This window comes from Panulirus ornatus, chromosome 27 (assembly GCF_036320965.1).
Source record: "Panulirus ornatus isolate Po-2019 chromosome 27, ASM3632096v1, whole genome shotgun sequence".
Classification (NCBI taxonomy): Eukaryota; Metazoa; Arthropoda; class Malacostraca; order Decapoda; family Palinuridae; genus Panulirus; species Panulirus ornatus.
The window spans coordinates 2,786,151-2,809,464 of record NC_092250.1 but is presented as its reverse complement, the minus strand read 5'-3'; the positions used below and the strand labels follow the sequence as shown (position 1 = coordinate 2,809,464).

The following is a 23,314-nucleotide window of genomic DNA, read 5'->3' as shown; positions in this document are numbered from 1 at the left end:
TGTTGGGATGAGGTGGTATACAGATTAAGTTTGTTCCTTATTCAGTTTGTATGCATATTTGCTTATTTTTGTGCCATTTTTTTTTTTTTTTTTTTTTTTTTAATGTGTTTGAAATATTTTTTGAAATTGTTTCTCTTCACAGTGTAACTATGAACATATCATCAGACTTGATGTCCCTGTTGCAAACTCCCAAAATTATGCGAAAAAGAAAGTCTGAGGTTCACCCTAGTACTGAATCCTCTCTTGTTGATACACCTCAGTCAATACTAAAGGTAAATTATTGAAGTGTTTTCTTTTATTTCTAATTTAATGTCACAAGAACAAGGAATTTAATGGGAAAAGTTACTCAGGTATAGATTGGTGTGAAATAATGCTAAAGAAATTAACCTGTGTAGATTTCTGGTGAAACATATGTTTAGTACAATTAAGGGAACAGGCTACCCCAATTTTTTTTTGATAATCAGTAGGATTGAAGTTAGGGTTTTCATTTGTATAAAATACAAGGTACATTTCCCTATACAGTTATCCGAAACATTTAAATGGGAAAGGAATAAATGGTTACAGACGACTGAGATATTTATTGGACATTGCTAATGTTTTTGAGGGATGTGATTATTCCGAAATTGAGATGGTCATTCAGGTCACCAGATGAGCCAGACTTCCTCTCATTTGAAGAAAGTCTCTCGACAATCCTGGGGTGCCTATAGAAAACCATGTTGTATGGTTTGAAATGTGGATGGAAATTGGACCATGGTTGCCAAGTATATTGGTAGGCAGGCCACTGGTGACATCCTGAAAATTGTTGGCATGATTATAATCTTAGAATATGCTTAGGAGCATTCAGGTCCACTGAAGTTGAAAGTGTGTATACGAACTCTTGCAAACACAGAACTTGGATTAAGTATGTATTTAGGCTTAAACACACACCATCAAACCCTACCACTATATTTGATCAACATTTAAAGTTATCAAAGTCTTTTAATTCAGTTTAAAAATGCCATTAATGCCATTAATGAAAGCTGTGTAGGTATGTATATTTGCGTGTGTGGACGTATGTATATACATGTGTATGGGGGTGGGTTGGGCCATTTCTTTCGTCTGTTTCCTTGCGCTACCTCGCAAACACGGGAGACCGGCAAAAAAAAAAAAAAAAAAAAAATAATGAAAGTGGTTGAAACAGAAAATCAATTCAAGAAATAAGTTTTGCATGTTACTCCTGGGAAGTTCATATAATCAAACTGCTGGATTAGTTGAAAACAATCAAAAGCAGATTCTACTTGAATAACAAGCAGTAGGCTCCTTCCCCATGATTCTATTTATGGTTAAAAATGTGATGATGTAGGTTTTATTGTGATTACTCTGTAGCAAAATATTCTATATTTACTGTGTAACTGTTGAGTAGTCAGGCTGTGCTTAGACTAACTGAGCAGTCCCCAAAAGAGAAATATGCACTATACTGTGATTCCTAGAGTATACTCCAGCCTTTACCACACTATGCTCCAGTGCATCCTATGGTTCAGAAAGTCAAAGACTGGACTGTAAGAATCCACTCCAAGCATGAGTGTAGAATTTTGATTATGTCCTGGACATTTTGGTATCAGCAGTTATGGAATAGGAGATATTGAGGCTAAAACAGTTATATCTACCAATCCATATACAATAGTTATACCCCACAACAAATTTATGGCCATGATAAACTATTCTGGAAGATATGAATGGCAAGCTAAATGTGACTTGGAAGCCCAAAGGAATAAAAAAAGAAATTGGGGAGGATAAAGAAAGGTGTTGATGTATAACCTTCATCTTTCAACAGGAATTGCCATTTTAGGCACTTCTTTGTTGGCTGAGGATTGGTTGTACTTTATTGACTCATGGTGAAGATATCCACCCCAGTATGTGATACCTGCACTTGCACTATTACCATGGAACATGTAACAGTGGAATGTCAAAAATATGAGTCAATGTCAAGTACGAATTACATTTTAGAAAATTAAAGAAATTTTACTTAAATGTTTTTGTGAATAGATTGATAAAATCTTTAAAGGAATGAGTGCTGTACAACCATTAATAACTTCAATTCTGTCCACCAGATAAATCATTAGCATAGGATATGTGCATATCTGCTTGTTCTCTAATTGGTATACTTGAACAAGATCAGACCACTTTAGTTTTTGCTAGGACAGTTTATTGCCCAAAACTAAAAGAGTGTACAAAGGCAACGGTTGTGTTAAAGAAAAAATATTGAGAGCCACCTGTCTCCTTTTGAATGTGGGAAAACACGCACAAGATATAGACAGGCAAGCTTGATACTGTATCACATACTTTTCTTTCTGTCTGTTGTGTTTATTAGATCTAGTGTAGATGCTCTTGATATTTTCAGTACAGTAGTAATAAAGAAGACCTATATCAAATATTTTCAGCAAATAAACTTAAGGAATGTTTTGTTCTGTTAATGTGTGTCCATGTGCTTATACCCATAATCTGATCATATCAGGTGCGTCAGATGGTGCAGAGGCCGCTAAGTCCATCCCCAGCCAGTGAGACATCCATCCCAGTGTTCCCACGACTTAGCACCAAGAAAGCCAGCATCTGTAGGTGTTATAGAGAGCCATAAAGTCAACATGTAAATTGAGAGTCATATTGGAAATAGGTTTTCTATACTTGATACAAGTTCATGCCTTTGTAAAATGTCAGTAGTAGTAGCATAGACAATCATTGAATTTAGGCCAAACTTTTTAGGTTAAGTGGATGTGTCCAGTCTTAAAAAGAATGCTGTTAAACTGCCCAATCAGGAATAAAGTTTTAAAGGCCAGCCATATAAAACATCTCTTGAAGGTCGAGGCACAATGAGTTCCTGATAGCCATACTGTTTGGTTTTGAGATCCAGCCTTTCCATCATAAGAATCACTTGTTTGTAATAGATTTTACAGTGAAAGGAGGGTAACATATAATTTTGTTTATGGTATCAAGTATTCTCTATGATGTTTAGAATCCTTGCCCTCTAACAAGTTGTACAGTTTTGGGTAGAGGATCCCATTTTGGAAACTTTATTCCCAAATATGGTGCTAGTTTCTTCAAATGTAAGCAGTAGGCCTGCATAAGCTTTTAGTATGTTAATTCATGAGGCTGAATGGAATGTGAGTGAGATGAATGAAGAATATTTAGATGGAGAGGTGGTAGGTATTTTTAAATAAGGGCATGTGACATGTGACTAATGAAGTGAGGAATCACTGATGAAAGTGAAGATCTGGGAATTTTTTTGTAAGTTGAAAGTGTTTTTTTTTTTTTTTTTTTTTTTTTTCGGTCTCCCACGTTTGCGAGGTAGCACAAGGAAACAGAAACAGAAAGTTTTAGAAATATGATTTGTGATTGCATACATAGTGGCTCAAAATTATGCACAGAATTTGCTTGATAGATGTGAAATGACTGTAACTGTTGGATAAATACTTTTCTGTTTGAAAGAAGTGGAGAGTAACGACATTTCCTGGTAAAAATTTGAAAACAGTTGAATAAGTGGTTTTAGAGTAAAAGTCATTGGTATGTACATGACAAGTACGAATAACAGCATGCTTGATGGTCTATAATGAGAATTGTTGTCTTCTCCAAAACACAGCTATAGAAACAGCATCCACTGACCTTGAGAGCTTTACATCTGACTGATGTGGCTGTTAGTTTTACATAAAAAATTTTGGTGTTTTGAAGAAATCAGTGAATCACATTAATAAGAAAAGATTTATAAAACATACTAATTAGTAATCAGCTTTTCAGTGTAGGTAAAAACTTGCTTCCTTAAACTCGCTTCCACTACCATTATTCCATTTTCTGCCTTATCCATTCTGGGGGTATCTAAAACGTGCATCCTCTTAATATTTTTCCTTTCAAACTCACACCCCATCAAACCTGTCCCTCTGCCCTGCTAAACCTAATAACTTTGCTTTTGTTCACGTACACTCTCAACTTCCTCCTTTCACACTTTCTCCCAAACTCAGACACCAACTTATGCAGTTTCTTATTGGAATCTGCCACCACTGCTGTGTCATCAGCAAACGACTGACTCAGTTCTCAGGCTCCCTTCACCCCCTACAGACTGCATACTCACCCCACTCTCCAAGATCCTTTCATTTACCTCCCTTACACCTTCTCCATAAACAAATTAAACAGCTTTGGTAACATCACACACCCCTGCCACAAACCTTCCTTCACTAGGACTCACTCTTCCTCCTCTCTACTGACTTGCAGACATGCTGCACACTCTTGATAAGAGGTGACAGAATTTAGTATTTAGGAGCTACCTTGGATAAGTTTGGTGATATGGAAGGAGAGATAAGGGAGGGTGCATTTTAGGGTAGAAGAGTCTTTGGGTCTCTCACTAAAACAATGAACAGGAGTGATGTAAGTATGGAAGTGAAGAAATTATTAACAGACAAGCATAGTCCTCCCGACCCTGACCTATGCTTGTGAAACGTGGACATGGGATGAGTCACAAAGCTCAATAATCCAGGTTGTGGAAATAAGCTATTTGAGGAGTATGTGGTATAAGCCTTAAACTTGAGAAAAAAGTAGGTGAAAGGAAGGAAGAAATGATGGGGATGTATAAGAAATTTGGTACATTAGGGAGTGCAAAGGGAATGAATTGTAGAGTGGGTGAGACGTAGTACTTTAAGATGGTTTGGGTGTAAGGAAAGTTTGCAAGATGGGGAGTTTACTAGGAGAGTATTTGATAGTATGAATAAAAGGGTTGATGTGAGAGGAAGACCAATTGTGACATGGGGAAATAGAGTGGAAGAGTAATGGAGGGAGAAAAATTGTGGAAGGATGCACTGAATGGTGTCTGCAAGGGAGGAATGTAAGGACAGGGACAAGTAGAGGCTCTTTTGCAATGGTTAGTCCCTTGCTGGGAGTTCTTGGAGGAAATAGGCATCAGAGATAAAGATGAAAAAATAGATAGAATTGTTTACATTTTTTTTTTTTTCAGCTGAAGATGCATTACCAAGTCGAACCAGTGATACCAGCATGACTCCAAAACAGCTCCGCTTCCACCTTCCCAAAATGAGGTTGGATGAAGATCTTGTCAAGGAACAGGCTGAGGGGAAGGATGAGGTGATGCTTATAGATAATCAATATGTACCAGAAGAAGTGGTGACAGAAAAGAATGTAGAAGAGGATATAGAGATGATTGAATATGAGGAGGATGTTGAGGAGCTGGAAGATGAAGTAAGGGGAGGTGAAGTGGAAAATGAAGGGAAAAAGGAAGACATGATAAAGATATTGGAAGCAGTTCATGACATAGATGAATCTGAAAAACAGTGTGACCAAGAATTGGAGGATGAAGAAGAAACAGAACTGGAGGAAAAAGAAACTGAAAGAGAAAGAGATTTATTGCTCAAAAATGAACAAACAGTCGTCATTTCTCCTTGTCCAGATATTGATATTAATAGCAACAATCCTTTAAGGTTAGTAATACTCTCATCCACATCATATTTTGATAATGTAATGGTGGAATGTTGTAGTCTTTGACTGGCTTGATATAACAATCACCTGTATCAGTGTGATAACTTTGACATCTTTGAAATTGATGCAACTTTGTTATGGGTGCTTATTATTTCTATCTTTGTATTTAATTACTTGTGTGCATATATGGGAATGGTGTTTTATACTCATGAGGCCTTACCTCTTAACCTCACATTCTTGTCATACAGACTGAATTTTCAGGTGATGTCTGCAATTGCTTCGTATTTGCTTAGCTTGTTCTGCATATCCACTATACTGTCTCTGAAGAAATTTTTCCTCACATCCTATCTGATAATTTCCTTGCATATCTTGTGTAGTGCCTTCTGGTTGTAGAGTCCTTTATGATCTGAAAAAACTTTTTGTTTACCTTCCTGCCCAAGGAACCCTGATTTGAATATGGAAAGGAGAGGGAGCAATTGTATTAAAAAGTTCCTGGTTATGTTTGAGAACAGGGAGATGGTGTCATGTGTTTACAAAATGGTGAGATATGGTACAAGTTATTACAGGTGGGACAATGATAAAAGAGAAGGTAAAGAAAGCCTTGCAAAAAATGTTTTCCATTTCCTACATTAATGAAAAGTGCTTTCCCCATATCCATAAATGTCACATACAAATCTTTTTGTTTCTCATAAGTATTTCTCACTCATTCTTTAAAGCAAACATATGATCCGCACACCCTGAAACTACACTTTTCCTCCCCAGTCTCATACTCTTTACAAGCTTCATCCTCTTGGTTACCACTCTCCCATACAACTTAACAGGAACAAGCCTTCACCCTCTTGATTACCACTCTCCCATACAACTTAACAGGTACACTTGACAAACTCCACCTGCTAGAAGTAATGCCAAGAGTGAAAAGTCATCTTTAGGGATGCTTCATCATTAGGAACACAGTTTTGTCAAAGAACTTCTTATTCCAAAGGAGTCTACATTTTCCTGCTACTGGAAGTAACCTTGGGATGCAGGGGCCTGTAGAGAGAGGTGCTTGGTAACAATAGGACTTTCATAGAAATTGGTCCTGAGTAATTATTCTTATACCTGGGGATAGGGGAGAAAGGGTATTTCCCAAGTATCCTTGCATGGCATAAAAGGTGACTAAATGGGTTGGGAGCCAGGGGGGGGATGGTATGCCTCCCCTTCTGTTTTACTTTTCCAAAAGAAGGAACAGAGAAGGGGGCTAAGTGATGATTTTTCCCTCTTAGGCTCAGTCATTTGTTACGATGCTACCTCAACTAGAATGGGAATGCAAGGTAGCATGAGAAAGACAGCTGAGCATTTGAGGAAAAAATCTGTTAATTCTTTCCCCTCATCCTACTTTGGAGGCTGATTACATAGAAGGACATAGTATGAGTTTGGCAAATGGGATGGTGAAAAGAGTGGGCAAAGAAAGCCATGCAAAAGATGAATCTTTCTTTCCGCAGGTTATGGTTTGACCAGTCCTGTACTGATGCATGTTACATTATGGGCAGTGTACCTGGCCATGAAACTATACTCTTCCCCTGAAACCCACTTTACTTTCGCTCTTGCTTTGTATTACTGCAAAGTTATTCTTTGTAAAGTTAAGCACATCTTAGAAATTTTTTTTCTGGTTTGACTTTTTTTTTTTAATTATCATTATACTTAGTTGCTGTCTCCCGCGTTAGCAAGGTAGCGCAAGGAAACAGACAAAAGAATGGCCCAACCCACCCTCATACACATGTATATACATAAACGCCCACACATGCACATATACATTCCAACGTATACATACATATACATACACAGACATGTACATATATACACATGTACATATTCATACTTGCTGCATTCATCATTTCCCTCTGCCACCCTGCCACATATGAAAGACAGCCTTGTGCCCTTATTGAATTTCTACTTCCTTTTGCTCTTACCCAGTATCTTAACTCACGATGGCCTTTGACTGGAGTGTGTTTTGTCCTCATTTTGCCAGTTACCATTAAAGAAAAAAATTCTCAAGAAAGATGATGATGATGGTGATTGGTTTGTCAGGCTTTGTGGCATATGTATGGTTGAACTTGAGGTGTTTTTTGTTACCTTTTAATACTTGTTTGCTGTTTCCCATCAGGAAACGTCACTGAGCCTTTAAGGGAAAATCCTTTTGTAGCTTCCTCCTCTTTTGGAAAGTAAGAATGTAGGAGGAGGGTATCCAGTCAGTACTCTTGGAACATTTAGTCACTAAACAAATGAAGTAAACGCTTCCCCTTTTTTGCATTAAGAAAAAAAGTGGTTTGATGCATACTATTTAAACTTCATTTGATTACAGGCTTAGTCAAAATTCACTGTGTACCTACCACAGACAATGAGTATGTTCAATCTCAGTACATTAATACAAATATATTTTTGATACGTAAGTTATGACAGGTGTTTAAAATGGCACCCTCGTATTGCCTGGGCTGCTGGATCTCGGTGCATCTGCAATTGATCCAAGTTCATGAAACTTGGCTATCAACTGCTGCACTGTGTTTGAATGTGGTATGGGAGTGTAAAGATATTTTCAGAAAATTTCTGTTGCACTTTGTTTGTATATTGATCTTCAATATGTAACAACTGTTCCACCAAAAACACTCAAGCCTTAAGGGGTAGAACTATTTTTACATTGACACCTGTACACCCATTAGTATCTGGACACACTTTCATTCACAGAAAGACTGAGGTGACTTTGCTTGAGGAAGAAAGGGGAGGAGGAGGGGGGAGGTTGATCACCATACATTACTTGTCAAAAGTCACATAGGTTATTTGATTTATCAATAATACGAAGAATGATGTGGTTTTATAATTTGTTGTGTGGGCGCACTGAATTTTGTCTCACCCTGTAGTTTGCACGTTAAAGAAATATATAATTAGAGTAACATTCAGTTTTATCATGAAAAATTGTATTATGGCAGTTCTTTGCAAAGCCCTCTGACAGTTTGTCACTGTATCCTAAAAATTCGAAATTAATGATGACTTTTCATCTGATAGTATCTTTCAGAGATTCTTCACAAATGATGAGGTTTTATTAGCATCACTAGGAAACAGCTGCTTGCTAGGATTGCTTGCTTGCTTCATTTTTCTAAAAACTGGTGCAGAATAATCTGTCATATGGATGTTAGGTAAACTGCATTTATGTAAAGATTGACAAAAGCTTCATCTTCCATTTTTGGCTGTAACAAAGGAACTGTGCTAAAACTTGCTTTTCCACGGTATAAGCAATTAATGCACAATTACAGTAATATGAATTATGATTTTACATTTTGGCAGCAAAATAGATTGCTTCTTGCAATGGTAATGTTTTAGATATACCTTTACATGATAAGGAAGCCTTCATGTAGCTTTAGTAGCTAACATTATTTCCTAAATTTTATTCAATCTAAAGTGATGATGAATAGTCTATTACTCAGATATAACTTTGTTATGATTATCAACACAGTTTTCACAAGAAGGATACTTAGATGTGGTATATGATTATCAAAATCAGGACAGATCTTATGTTTCCTTTGATTATAAAGAATTTTAAGACAGAAAATCACTTTAATTTAAAAAGTTGAATGAAACTTCATTTTAAGGTAGAACTTCTTTGTACAGTACTTAGAACAACAATTTGCCAGTGGTCAGAAAATAACATTTCCAAGACTGTACCAGTATGAACATACATATTAATATGGGAGCAGAGAGATCAGATCAGCATTTGATCCTGTTTGAGACCATGTATTGCAGCAACCACAGGATTATTTTCCCCCTGACCTACTTCATTAAAGATCTGCCATCATTCCCTTACTCTTGTGTCAGGAATCCGGATTCTGGGATGCCAACGCCTCGTCAACCACTGCGTGGCTACGTTGCCAAAAGAGACAGTGTGGCAGCTGTATTACATCAGAGGTTAGCAGACTCCTCTTGGAGTCAAGCTTAAGGGTGGTCTATGTTGGGGTGGAGGCACATGCTTATTGCTCAATTTATGATATGTAGACACATTTACCATATATTTAGTGGAAGGGTATTGGTTTATTTGACTTGTGATTGAAATAAATTTCCAGATTTGGATCATGTTTTCATACTACTTTTTTTGAAAAGTTTTCTTGGTAATAGTGCCATAATTTGTCTTACTATCCATCTTTCAGTGACTTGGAGGAATGCACAGATGGAGTGGGCATGGAAGAAGCTGAAGGGGAAGAGGAAGAACATTCACTCGAGTATATTAGTCGAGACACCACCATGAATGAAACATACTACAGTTTTAATGAAGAAGAATCCTCAAAAGTGGAAGAGTCTGTGGATAGATATATAACAGAGGATGAAGATGAAGAGTTAAAAGGAGCAGAGAGGTCAAAGGAAGTTGGTGACAGCGATGATGACATTGTTTTTCTGGATGATGATAAAGAAAAGGAGAAAAGGATAGTATATATTGATGAAGTGTGCCCTAAAGAAAAAGAGTGTGATGAAAGTAAATCACAGAAAGAAGAGGATTCACAGTATGAAGGTTTGTATGATGACATGGATGAAGAATTAGAGACTGAAACTTCAGGTACATTTAATCAGGAAACAAAGAAAATGTGTGAGAGCACTTCACTGCAAGAAGGACACACATTAAATGATTTTGATGAAAAATCAGATAATCTGCCAAGCAGTGAGGTATGTTTGGAGAATACTGAACATTCATTGAAAGAGATGGCTGACAGTATCTCTAATGGTGAAGGCATTGAGACAGAAAGAAACAGTGAAGATGAATCAGAAGTATCAGCAAATGAATCTGAAATCATTAAAGTACTGGAGTTTTCAGAGAGTGAACCTGAAGAGTTAGAAGTGAAAGAAAATTTAGCCAGTAAGGAAGAAGAGTATGATAGGGAGGAAAAACATGGCAAGACTGTGAAAGGGAAGGAGGCTCTGGGCAATGTTTTGAATATCCCACAAAGTGAGTGTGAAGAAAAGTTGGAAGAGGAACCTAAGCTTTCCTTAAATGAGTCTGAAATCATAAGTCCACTTGAGTTTTCGGAATCAGAGAGTGAGCCAGAAATATTAGATACAGTAAAAGAAAAACTGATCTCAACGGAGAGAGATCATTCTAAGGAGGAGGAAGATACTGTTGACCAAGAACTAACAACAAAGGACCAGCAGCCAGTCTTGGAGGATCTTAAAATACCTTCTGATGAAGAGGAATCAACAAAAGAGGAAATACAATTAATAGCAAAGGAAGAATTAACCACAAAGGAAGCAGGCTCAGAAAATATACTGTCAACTATTGCGGATGAATTGCCATCATCAGAGGAACCAAAATTAGCCACGGAGGAAGAATTAATAAAAAACAGAGAATTAGTTTTTATGAAAGAATTGTCACCCACAGAGGGAAGTTCTGCCACTATAGAGGAAGAAGTTAAGCACCTCCCATTGAGTGATGAGTATAATGAAGAAAATGAAAGGCTGGTGGATAAAAATATAGTCATGGCAGATGTTGTTGAAAGTAGTGGAGAATATATTCTAAATGAAGATTGTCGAATTACTGAGGAAGAAGAGGAGATGATTACTGATACTGTATCTGAGGAAGAATTATGTGTTTCCCATGAGACATCAGAGCATTTCAGTCCTTTGCACTTTTCAGATTCTGAAAGTGAAAGTGAGGTAGAACATGATAGTAGCAGTGAAACCAAATCACCACATAAAGAAATTTCATCACCCTTAAATGAATACCAAGATATAAAAATGCCTGAAAGCAGTAACTATGAGATCATGGAAGTGGATGATGGTGGGGAGCAGAGCCTTGAAGGTGGCAGTGGAGATGTACCAGAAGTCTTAAACATTGAGCAGGGAGCAGCTTCTTTAGGAAGTGGTACTCTTAAAGCAGTTTTTTCAGGACAAGATGAAAACAGCGGTAGGATTAAACTTAGTATCGCTGAAGAGAAGAGTAGCATACCAAGTGAACACGAAGATTTGGAAGCCCCTGAACTTGAGAAGGTGATTAACCAAAGTGAAGAAGTGGAAAATGTAGGTAGTAATATTTCATGTGTAGTAAAAATTGCTGAATCAAAAGTAACTTTCAAAGGAAGTAAAGTAATAGAAACAGGAATCCTGACAATTACTCATGAGACAGAAACCAGTGAAGGCAATAAATCTTCTCGAGGTGATTCTTGTATTTCTAAATCTGAAGAAGCCTCGCCAGGTAAAATGGATGATGAGGAAATGCTTCATTCCGAACACCAGAAAACAAGAGCTTTGGAACAAGAGGAGTTGGTTGAGAGATTGTATGTTCAGAATAATAGTGATGACATTCATTTAGTAAACTATGATAATGAAATGGGGGTACTTGAGAGAATAGATACTGGATTGGTTGTGCCTCGAACTGATGATGAGAGTAAGGAAAAGATGAAGACTGAAATTTCTGATAATGAAATGCTAAAAAATCAGGGTTATGATAAGGAATTGCTTAAGAATCAAGGAGAAAATGTATTTTTAGAAACTGAAGGCAAAAAAGTGGATCTGGAAAAGAAAATTACTGAACTGGAATATCAAGTTTTACCTGAATCATCAACCAGAGATGAAGAAGAAGAAACATCCTCTTTCCAGATTGATTCATTGCAACAGCAAACAAAAACAGTGATAGAAGAACAGGAAGATGACTTTACTGCTGCTCCCCCAAGGAAGAGGGCTAGAAGTACCCCACTGACAGAAGTTCCTGATGAACCTCTTGGAGAAGATACTAAATCTGTCTCACCTAAAAGCTTAGGTTGGAAGAAGAGTTCAGGCACTCCGCCTAAAGTATTTGAGGAACTACCTGTGGCAGTCTTACCTAGAGAGAGTTCTAGACAAATTTCCAGCATCGAAGCTGGTACTACAGTTTTTGAAGAAAGTGCTTTAACAATGTCACCAAAGAGAAGTATAGAATTTTATATTAGTGGAGACAAACCTCATGCAGTTGCTGAAGAATCGACTGCTGGTACTTCCACAACAGGTACTGAAGAAACAACTTTAACAGTTTCATGTAGATCAGAGCAGATTAATGTTACAGACCCACTTAGTAGAGCTGATGAAGAAACTGCTACCACATCCCTCTTGATGAGGAGCTCTCCACAGAGGGATAGTGCAGATATCATTTCCATACCTGCAAAGCAAGACACCAAAGTAGCCTCACCACAACAGAATGTTAAAAATCCACTTATGGATATTCCTGGTAAATCTGTAGAGGACATATCTTTAGTAACTTCACAGTTGAGAAGTCTGAGGCATACGGATGCATCAGATTTACAGACCACAACAGATGATGATACAGTAAAGATGCCAGAAACCTCCAAAGCAACTCCTTTGAGACGAAGTCAGCGACTTAGAGCTGCATCACCTCACACGCCAGGCACTCCAAAGAAAACCAGGAAAATCATCAGCACCACAGAAGTTACTACACCAGTTAGATCATCATCCCAAGAACTGGTTGATGAAATGATAACAAGATCTGGAAGAAAGATTCGCCTAGTGCCAGTTCCAGTCACAAAATCTAAGTCACTAGCTACAGGATCTTCCCTTGTCACACCAACAAGAAGCTCTGTAGGAGAGTCAGTAGCTACTGAAGATATGCAGAAGGTGTCTCAGAAACTGGAATTAACATTTGATATTGCTGAACATAGTGCATCATCTCCCACACTAGAATATCATTCTGTTATTAGTCCATCAACTAGTGATGTGTTAGCTACCCCTCCAGGGTCACCAGCCAATAGCAAGCAGACCACTAATGAAACTTCATTGGTGGTCACACCTGGTAGGTTGTCTAGGCGACGGTCTACTCGCCAGAGTACCTCAGATGAGGCTTTAGAAACCATTGAGGAAGAAGGAGAAAAAACTACATCTCCCAAGACTTCAGACAGTGACATAAGGGCTAGAACTCCTACTAAGAAGACACCTTCGAAATCTACTCCCACAAAAGTTACACCTAGGAGAACAAGAAGATCTTCAAGGCAAAGCATGACTTCTGATGGTTTAGAAACTATTGCAGAGGACTCAGAATTGTCCACAGAAGTGAAGCAAATAATATCAGATATACCTCAGACACTAACTCCACAGAAAACTCATCATTCTTTGGATATGGAGGTCTCCTCTGATATCCGAAGGAGGCAAACAACATCTCGAAGGAGGCGACAGTCAGTTTCTGGGGATATTGCTGAAACACCAGAGAGAAAGACTCCTCGAAGAAGACGTCACTCTTGTTCTGGAGATATTACTGATGATGTTAAGCAGAGAGAGACCCCTGTAAAGGAGGGAACGTCTCCTCTTGGTAGTGTTTTTTATAAAGTAGAAAGTAAAACACCATCCAAAGGAGAAACATCCTCATTAGTGACTGATGTAAGAAGAAGTGCTAGAAAACAAAGACAATTATCCCATTCAGAAGAAGACAGACCAAAAATGGAAGAATCACAAGCAACCTCAGTGAAAACTAATCTTCTTACATCTCTAGAAGTCTTTCAGGTGAGTATGTCAGTTGAATAGGAATATTTTCGTGAATGGTTTTCCTTTGAATGTTATTTTGTGGCACCTGTAGTAGATAATGGTAAAGAAGCACTGAATGATTGATCTGAATGAAAATGAGTTTTATTGTAAGGCGATATGATTGGCAACATTAGCACCAATAACACAGTATAAACAAAGGTTTTTAGTTACCAGTCTTGATGATAAAGCACGAGCTAATAGCTTTTACATAGTTTCCCACATCTTGAAGGGATAGCAACCTCTCAGCTGGTGGAGACAAGTCTCTGGGTTCTTATATAAATATTACCTGCTCTATGCATGACTAAATTAATACACCCTACCTACATACATATGACATGTAAAATGGTTAGTAAATGTCGGGTGATGTGCAGGAAGTTGGTCATGATTAAGGAGGGGGAAGTTTTCCGTTATGAAATTAAAGAAGTAAAAAATAAAACTTGGGATATGTACAAAATCATGGTTAAATGTACCTTTTGTGACCATTGCATAAGTAGAAATATGCAAATAGATAGCCTGATGGGGTGATGGAGGAGGATGTGCTTATTCAAATGTTCTGTTTCACAATGAAATGAAAGAAGTTCAAGGAAAAATGAATTAAATTTACAAACAAACAAGATAACAATAATGGCCATGGTACAGCACTGAAGTATATGTGCAGATTTACATTAGGATTGCTAGAGATAGGAATGAGCAGGGTGTTCATCATTCATGTTTTCTGTTTCTTGAAATTTAATGAAAGAAATGCCTGTAAGAAAAGATATTGGGAGAGATTGAATGTAGAAAGGAAAAAGATATAGAAAACTAAGCAAGAGAAGCAAGTTAGAAATGGGAGGTAATTCGATCCCTAAATACCTCTCATTTCTTACGTATAAAGTGACAGATGGACAAGTGAGAAAGGGCAGTAAGTGGTGAAATGAGGAAGTTAAGTTGCTTGTGAAAAAGTGTATGGACATTATTTGCAGGGAAGAAGTACAGGTGTTTGGGAGATGTAGAAGATAACGTGAACTCAGATTTGTTAATTATAAGAAAATACTTTTTTTCTTTTAACAGAATTCTCCAAGTAGAAGGACCACGAGATCCAGTGGATCTAGTTCTGTTACCAGTATGAAAGGTGAGGGTAAAGCTTATTTGTGTCACCACAGAGAATCTGAAATTTTTATCCAGGTACCAAAGCACGTTTGATAGAAACACATCTCATTAGATTAGTGCTTAGAATTGATTTTGATAATGATCTTCAGTAACAGAGGAAGAGAAGCTGTTACTTTGTTACAAAGGCTCTCTTTCATAACATATTGAGATACTGATTAACAGAGCTACTTTTGGCCAAAAAATGTAAAGAACAGTATCAGCATTATGAAAATTTAATTTGCTGTTAATTCACCCAGGACTTGCCCCTTCACCCATCATATGATTTACTTTAGCTCCCTTATTTCCATCTCCTGCCATGTCCACTCCCACTTATCTACAATTCTTACTCTCAGCTTCCTGTAAGATTCATCTCTTATCGATTCTCACTCGAACCAACTTGTCTATCTCCCAGCTAAACCTCATAACTTTATTCACATTAATGCACAACTTCCTCTTTTCACACACTTCCAAATTCAAGCACTACCTTCTGTAATTTCTCACTTGAGTGTGACCCATAACATTGTAATCTACAAACAGGAACCGATTTAATTTCCCCCTACCCCAATGATACTGGGGCCCCACCCCTATCTTCAAGACCCTTGCATTGTCCTCTGTAACCAATACTGTGGCCCCACCCATATCTTCAAGACCCTTGCATTGACCTCCGTAACCACCCTGTCCTTAAGCAGATTACATATCCATGGTGATATCACAGTCCCTTGATGCAGAACTACATTTAGGTGCCACCTTTGGGCTATTGCTAGAAAAGCATCTCTTCAGACTCTCACAATGGCTTCATACCCTTTTTATTCTGTATGCTGTTTATCCACAGACTTTTTATTGCATAACTTTTAAAGTTTAAATATCTTGTTAATGTTGTACTTACAGTTAAATAATGGAAAGAATTGGGAGTCATTATAGCAGCTAGTGTTAACACCATCATTGCTCTGTAGTGTTTAACAAGAGTGCCATTTAAAGAAGAGCAGAACTGAATGCTCATTTGTGGGTAAGCTCATATTTGTTTATATTACTACTGAGCAAAACACTGATCACTCCTGGCATCACTTACAACGCACTTGACATTCACTCCCCACACCAGTAAAATTAACACAAAAGCAACACACAAAGTAAATGCCTTTAGAACTAACAACCAAATTTGGACTAGAAAAAGAATCCCTCAATGCCTGAAATAAATAATTAATCTGATCCTCTTTAAACTGTGCTCTACCTGCTTGGTCTTCCACCCTCTCAAAAGCAAATATAACACAGCATTGAATCACAATATCGTGCACTCAGAACAATCATTGGATATCTATCAACCTCATACATTCACAGGACTATCACTTGCTGTCTATCAACCTCATACATTCACAGTGAAACAAAAGATCCTCCTAATACAGTCCCACCTCAACATGCTCGGCACTCACTTCTCTGCAACAGCCCTTGACCCCTCTACCTATACTACTGTATAACTAACCACCAACCCCCAGGTAGAATAAAAGTCTTACTTCCTCACACTTCAGTAACCTTTACTCACACATTTGCCCACCCCCCTTAAATGTAACACTGACAAAACACACACGAAATAACCCAAATAAGTACTATGCAACTGCCTTCTCAACTCAGTCTCCAAATCGCCAGAAACCACATTCTCCAGACAAACTCAAGCTACTCTATCCTACTTACACTTTGGACATCATGCATCCCTACATTACTGAAAAAAAGTTTCAGCATATCCCAAGACTCTTCATGCCCTCAATGCAGCTACCATAATGAAGACACCAAGCACTTACCACTCAATTCCCTTGCACACACTGCACTTAGATACATACACTTTTACAACTCTTTATGACCTATGGTCCCAACTAGTGGATAAGGCCATCTTTCTGTTTCATAAGGGTAGAAGGAAATCCTGGGGCAGGAAGTAAGGTAAGTGAAGGAACAACTTCCCCAAAAAATAAACACAGGAATACATACTAGTATTCTTTTATTCCCTTACCATGCAGAATTTTATGAACATTTTATGCTAAAGTTGATATCTCTAAAGAAAAAAAATCTAATTGATTCAGTTGCCTGTACCATCCAAAATATAATCTGAAAGGTTTTGCCCGTGTTTCCTGTCTCTCCTTGTCTCTCTTTACTGATAAGATAATAGTAAAGCTCAAAGGCTTGATACTTTTGTTAATTTCTCCAAACTGACAGATTCAGAAAGCAGCGAAGAAGATGACAGACTTCGGAAGAGGCATTTATCAAGACGGGTATCAGGTGGTAGTACAATGCCCCATTCATCTCTTGAGGAGCAAGTCAGTAGACGTAGGAAGAGTCATCGACTTTCTTTACCTTCCAAGTTGTCCACAACTAGTCAACTTCAGCTGCAAGGGCTGTCTGGTAAACCTTCACGAAAGTCCTTGAAATCTTTAAAGATGCATTCTGAATCAGGTGAGCTACATTTTAATGTGATATGTAAAAGTAAGGTTTTTAGAATTTTACAAAAAATGATATTTTCTGTACCATGCACACGATATGAATATTACTTTGCAGGAAATAAGCTTTAGGATTCTGTCAGTGAGAGGTTAGGAGTAAAAATCATCCTTACCCTGTTTTCAAAGCCCCACATTCACAATAGTAATGGAGGTAAACTGTATCATGGCAAATATTAGAATAACTTTTAAGTACATGAATAAAGAAACATTTACCAAGAGGCTCATATTGTACACATAAGGCCTTACCTAGAATTTGCTTCTCAGATTTGATGTCTGCACATAAAGAATGTAGAGCTAATACAGAAGGTCCCAAGCAGAGAAACATGGTATCATTAAGGAAAGCAAGTTACTGGGAAAGGCTGCAAGCCATAAATTTGCCCACCATGGAAGAGAGAAAATGAGGAGTGACCTTATCACAGTTTTTAAATTTTTAAACCAGATTGTTGATGTAGACAGTGAACAGTTCCATTAAAGATGTAAGGATAGGACGACTAGAAGACATGACGTGAAATTAAGCAAGAAACTTATAGAAAAAGATGTGTAGAAGCGCTCTTATACTACAAGAATGGTGAATGTACATTGTCTTTGAGCTTTTGCTCCTTTTCATGTTGGTGGCATTGTTGTCAGCATTGTCACATAGCAGTTTGATTGGGCTGTGCCTACTATTACCAGCTTCAGGTTGCTGGGCGTGGCCCTCTATCTTGGCCTCCCTTCTTATTTCAGTAAAATCATTGACATTTCTTCATCTTTCACATGTCATATTTTTCAGCCTCTCACAAGTGGGTACATATAAAATTGTTGTAACTTAAGTCATCCAACAAAATATGTATCTTCCCACAGGGTCACCATATTCACATGATTGTAAGTTGATAGAGTGCTGTTATAAGGGTAATTGTGGGAATGCCAAAGTAAAAAAAAAAAAAAAAAAAATCAGTGCTCTCCTTGTGGCAAAAGAGACATCTGTAAGGCTGCTCTTGGTATGATGAGTCAGCTGAATATTTAAGTAAAGATGGGAGAATTAAAATCATAACAAAGGAGCAAGCCTGTAAGGATTGTCAGGGCTTTATAACCCCCCTTTTCCACTCTTACTCAATTCAGCTATGGTGGTTCCATCTTCTGCCATGTCTACACCTTTACCTGACACGTGCCTTTTCTTCCAGTTTCACCCAGTTTAACTTCACACTTGTACCATTCAGTCTCACCCCCATGATGCACCACATTACCTTTTTGTCCACATTTAACATGCAGTCCTGAACTCGGTTACCTTCTTCCAAGTTTCTCTCAGGAGTCTGACACTAGACCCCATGTCATATGCAGACAGCAACAGATTTACTTCCCTGTTCCCTACCCCAAGCACACTTACCCCTTGCTCCATGATCCTTGCAGTAACTCCCCTAACCACCCCATTCCATGAGCAGATTAAACAGCCGTGTTGACATTTTTGACATAAACCCTCCTTTATCAGGAACTATTTACCCTTCTCCTTTCCTACTTTAACATATGTCTTACTTGGCCAGCAAAACTCTACATTTAGGAATTTTTCATTTACCCATGTTTTGGATGTATCTTCCATGACTTATCTGTCACCCATATTGTACACTGTCTTCAATTCCAAAAATGGTCATGTACAATTAACTCAAACATATTCCGAAAAGCAAACACCTGACCCTTACACCCTTTACCTCTAATGAAACCACATTGCTTCACCTCCCAATAAGGCCTTTTATGCATGATAACACCCTCTGTATCATCATTCTTGTATCAAAGCCATATATTCATATTTATTTACAGCACATCTATTTTTCAATTTTCAGATGAAAATACATCATTGCTGACCCCTGGCTCAGATCTTAGGGGTCATTCCCTTGGGTCCAAAATGTCTGATGTAGGTTCCTCGTCTGTATTGCTCATTGAAGGGGCAAATGAAGATGAAGGTACAATATTACAGCATGGGTTTGATACTTCAAGGGATGCAGATGATGAAGGTAATTTTGGTGGTTTGTAAAATGCATTTTAGTTGTACAGATATTAGTATTTGAGTCAGAACTTTTCATTTGAAAGTAGTCAATGTTTATGTAATTTTTATTTGTATTGTTTATGATTTTTGTAGGTTTGTGTCTTCATATGCACATTCTAATAGTTTGTTTGTCTTTTCAGTTCTATTGATGTAATTTGATATTTTCCACTGCTTATTCTAGTTATGCTTTTATCTATTGGCTACATATATTTTAAACATTTTGTAACTGAATTATGCATATTTTTATCCATTGCCTGCATATATTTAATAGTCTGTAATGTTGAATTATCCATAAATCATATTCTTTTTTATTTATTTATGTTGCTTTAATTTTTTTGCTTTGTTGATTATGCTCTCAGCAAAATATTCTGAAGTTCAGGAGAGCCCAGACCTGCCACTGAACTTGATTGAAGTAGATGGCAAGGGTAAGAAAAAAAGGAAAAGTAGTATATCACTTTTGTCAGTAGGCCAGGGAGGGAAGAAGAGGACTATCCTGCCCAAACGGCGTCTGCAATCTCTCAAGATTCACACACAACCCTGTCAGGACCAAGGTTAGCTTTTGTGTTTCTCCGTGGTTATTTAATCCCATACTGTCTCGCTAAGTTTTCCTTTCGAACCCTCAAAATTCATATTTTTGAGGGTTTCTTATAAATTATATTAAAACTTAAATTAAAATCAATGTCTCACATTCTATTCACCCATGCACCCTTGTCAAAAGCAGTGGCAGATACTGCTTTCCTGGAAACTTCATGTGGTGATCAGTTTGAGGAATTGGGATCACCAGCCCAACTTTGCTGGCAAACTGAAAGGGCAAGGTTAATTGCCCAACCCTTTAGATTGTAGATATGCTGTAGATGCTATAGCTATGGAAGGGGGTAAAATGTAGTGATGATGCACTGAAAGTTCTGATGTTTAGTAAAAAATTAAGGTCAGGAACCTTGCATAGTGGTGTGATTCTTCCAACTCTGTTATTTTCTCAAGTTCAGGTGGGTCTGAAAGAGTAGTAGAGATGAATAATTATCAAAATAAAACTGAAATTAGAATAATAAAAGCATTAATTTACTATAGGAAGATACATTGTCTGAAAAGACCATTAGGAAGATGCATGGATGAAAGCCATATAGGACACATGGTGGATGATACATTCATGAAGAAAATATATTGCAGCATGATTGATAGTACAGGAAGATGTGAAGAGCTAAAGGGACTTGTTGTTAGGTAGTTGATTAGTTAGGGCTTGAGATATTTTAGGTGATATTGTCGAACTGTGAATGTAATTAAGTTTTGACGGCTTTTCATTCAAACCTGTAGCAAGACATAGTCTTAAATCATTCATACTCCTGTACTAAATCTAAATACATTGGCTGTCAGTGAAGTTGTTGCAAGGGGGTTACAGCATAACCATTAAGGATAAACATGAAATAAAGCTATGCTGTGTAATTACCACCAGCTAGTACGTTATTGGTTACCAATTCCTCTTTATATGCTCCTTTAAAAAACCAGGAACTGAGTCTATAAGGTTCTGAAGCCATTTGGGATTCATCCTTGCCCAATTTCATGAACTTCCACCAACAACTTAGGTAGTAGTGAAGTCTTGCCAAATTTCATGAATGGCTATCTCCAGCCTGGTAGTGACAAAGTATTTGTTACATAATTTCATTTTCATAGGAGCCCACAAGTTTTCTATTGGATTCAACTCTGGTGAATTTCCACTGCACAGTTCTTAAGCCAAGTGAATTTCCACTGCACAGTTCTTAAGCCAATCAGTGACTAATTTGGTAGTGTGGCAAGGAACCCCATCCTACTCAAACATTTTGGCCCTGCACTTTTTGAGTGAATCTGAAAGATGGTCACACACCAGCTTAGGGAAACTAGGTCTTTTAAGAGTTTCATTCTTTGGCAACACTACAAGGTCTCCATACCATACCATAAGTGAAGCAGAGAACTTTACAGTGCTTGCAGTGTACTTGTGATCAAATGGATCATTGACTGGTCACTTGTTTGCCATAGGCTGCCTGTCACAGTAAAGATAAACTCATCACTCTACGAGACACTTCTGCACTTAACCGTATCCCACAGTACATATATCTTGCAAAAAATCGTTTTCTTCTGGTGCATATTGGTTACAAGTGGCTTGGGAAGCTGCCTGATGCTCACAGTTTCTCGTGTATGCCCTTCTGCACTGTCCTTATTCACACATCACTGAGCAATCTGAGGTTTTTATTTTAAATGCCAAGTGGATGCAGATCGATGCTTAAGTACAAGAACATTCTGAGTATGTGGAGAAGTTTTTCTGACCTTCCCGGTCATTAAATTTCTTCACCCATCGTTGTACTGATCTCTAGCTCACAGTGGTCAGACCACCTTTGTTTGAACCTTATTTGCTGTTATATAAAGTGCAACTATAGAAGCTATGTTGTCTATTGTAAGGTGAGTATTTCCATCCATAGTAGGTGGTAGAGGTACAAAAAGGGAAAAAGAAACAAAATTCTAGGGGACAACAAAACATTGCTGCCTTCCTCAACAGTTAAACTGCTACCAAGGTAGGCTCCTGTGGTATTGCCACTGCTCACTCAGAAGGCATCAACTTTATCAGTGGACACCAAAACTTTAAGTTTGGGTATAGTGATTTGCACCAGTGTAACAGCTATGGGCCAAGCTTCATAAGCAAGCATTGTAGATACTCTTAAAATGATAAAAATTTTAGGCCAAAGTAGTTGATGAATGTGTAGTGGTAATGTATGTATACCCATGTTGGAAAGTGTTTCATAAGATGTTAGTCTGATCTAATTTGATTTTTTTCATTTTTTTGTTTAGAAGATTTGGTACTGACCACAACTAGGAGAACACAGCGATACAAACGTAGGGCCAGTAGCACAACATTGTTTGGAATGGAGACTGAGGAGAAAAATCAAGAAGTTGAAATAAGAACACCAGAAAAAGAAGTGGAGGAGGAAGAAGAGGATGAGATTGTTATTGAGAAGGAAGGAGGATCCGTGGTTTTAGAAATGAAAAAGGTAAAGGAACGTAAAGATGAAAATGTAGAAAAGAAATTAGATGCAACAGAAACAGAAAGGGCATTGGACAAAGAAGAGAATTTAGCTGAGGAAGATAGCAAGGAATCTCTTACACCACAGTTTGAGTTTTCTAAGCCCAAACCTGTCACCAGCTCAAGAAGAGTAAGAGGTAATTTGATGACTGTTAAATCTCTACTTTTATATTCCTCATCCTTGATAAAATATAGCATCATTTGCTGTGATATCAATATTTTGATTCTAAAATGCAACTTGTGTAAACCTTATAAGAAACTTTCTTTTTCCAGCCCTTGAGTACCTTACAAGTGAAGCTGTTGAGTTTCTTTTTTCACCACCTCAGGCTGCAGGAAGGATTGTGAGGCAAGTTTATATTTTCAGACATTTGAATGGCATATTCCTCATCCATAGTGACTAGTTAGAATATCTTTCATTTTAAAACTACAAATGTATGTATGATCATATAAAACTGTGTATTAGGTACATTCTTTGTCTTCCTTTACTTACAGCTGGTTATGTCATCTTTGCACCATTATCCATCCAGTTGTGAGTTTTTGTATACTAAACTACTTGTTTGATATTTCCTGCATTAGGGAGGTAGTGGGGAAAAAAAATTCACTCGTATCCATTCTTTAGCTGTTACATGTAATGTGCACCAAAACCATAACCCCCTTCACATCCTG

At 37.7% G+C, this 23,314-nt stretch overlaps 2 protein-coding genes across 15 annotated transcripts in view; one reads left to right on the top strand and one right to left on the bottom strand.

Moving 5' to 3' along the window:
• The window catches only part of LOC139757534 (uncharacterized), a 199,707-nt gene that overhangs the window by 18,314 nt on the left and 158,079 nt on the right, over nt 1-23,314 (bottom strand). Inside the window, exons 9-11 of one of the 11 annotated variants that reach the window (XR_011714650.1) lie at nt 12,404-12,598; nt 5,672-5,857; nt 289-2,589 (exon numbers count right to left, since the gene is read on the bottom strand). The exons of 1 other annotated variant lie outside the window; for it this stretch is intronic. The gene's annotated coding sequence lies outside the window, so the exon portion shown is untranslated. Of the gene's footprint in view, nt 1-288; nt 2,590-5,671; nt 5,858-8,955; nt 9,343-12,403; nt 12,599-17,404; nt 17,515-23,314 lie in introns of those variants that run through there. 9 more of the 11 variants (XR_011714651.1, XR_011714653.1, XR_011714648.1 and 6 more) reach the window with 9 other exon arrangements.
• Elys (AT hook containing transcription factor 1 homolog) overlaps nt 1-23,314 on the top strand; it is a 66,610-nt gene that overhangs the window by 39,211 nt on the left and 4,085 nt on the right. For 2 of the 4 annotated variants that reach the window (XM_071678088.1, XM_071678087.1), the window contains exons 23-33: nt 143-272; nt 2,495-2,591; nt 4,976-5,453; nt 9,298-9,387; nt 9,627-13,950; nt 15,022-15,082; nt 17,302-17,538; nt 19,397-19,567; nt 19,959-20,150; nt 22,417-22,785; nt 22,922-22,994. In XM_071678088.1, the coding sequence (XP_071534189.1) occupies nt 143-272; nt 2,495-2,591; nt 4,976-5,453; nt 9,298-9,387; nt 9,627-13,950; nt 15,022-15,082; nt 17,302-17,538; nt 19,397-19,567; nt 19,959-20,150; nt 22,417-22,785; nt 22,922-22,994 (6,222 nt within the window). The remainder of the gene's footprint in view (nt 1-142; nt 273-2,494; nt 2,592-4,975; nt 5,454-9,297; nt 9,388-9,626; nt 13,951-15,021; nt 15,083-17,301; nt 17,539-19,396; nt 19,568-19,958; nt 20,151-22,416; nt 22,786-22,921; nt 22,995-23,314) is intronic. The other 2 variants (XM_071678090.1, XM_071678089.1) reach the window with 1 other exon arrangement.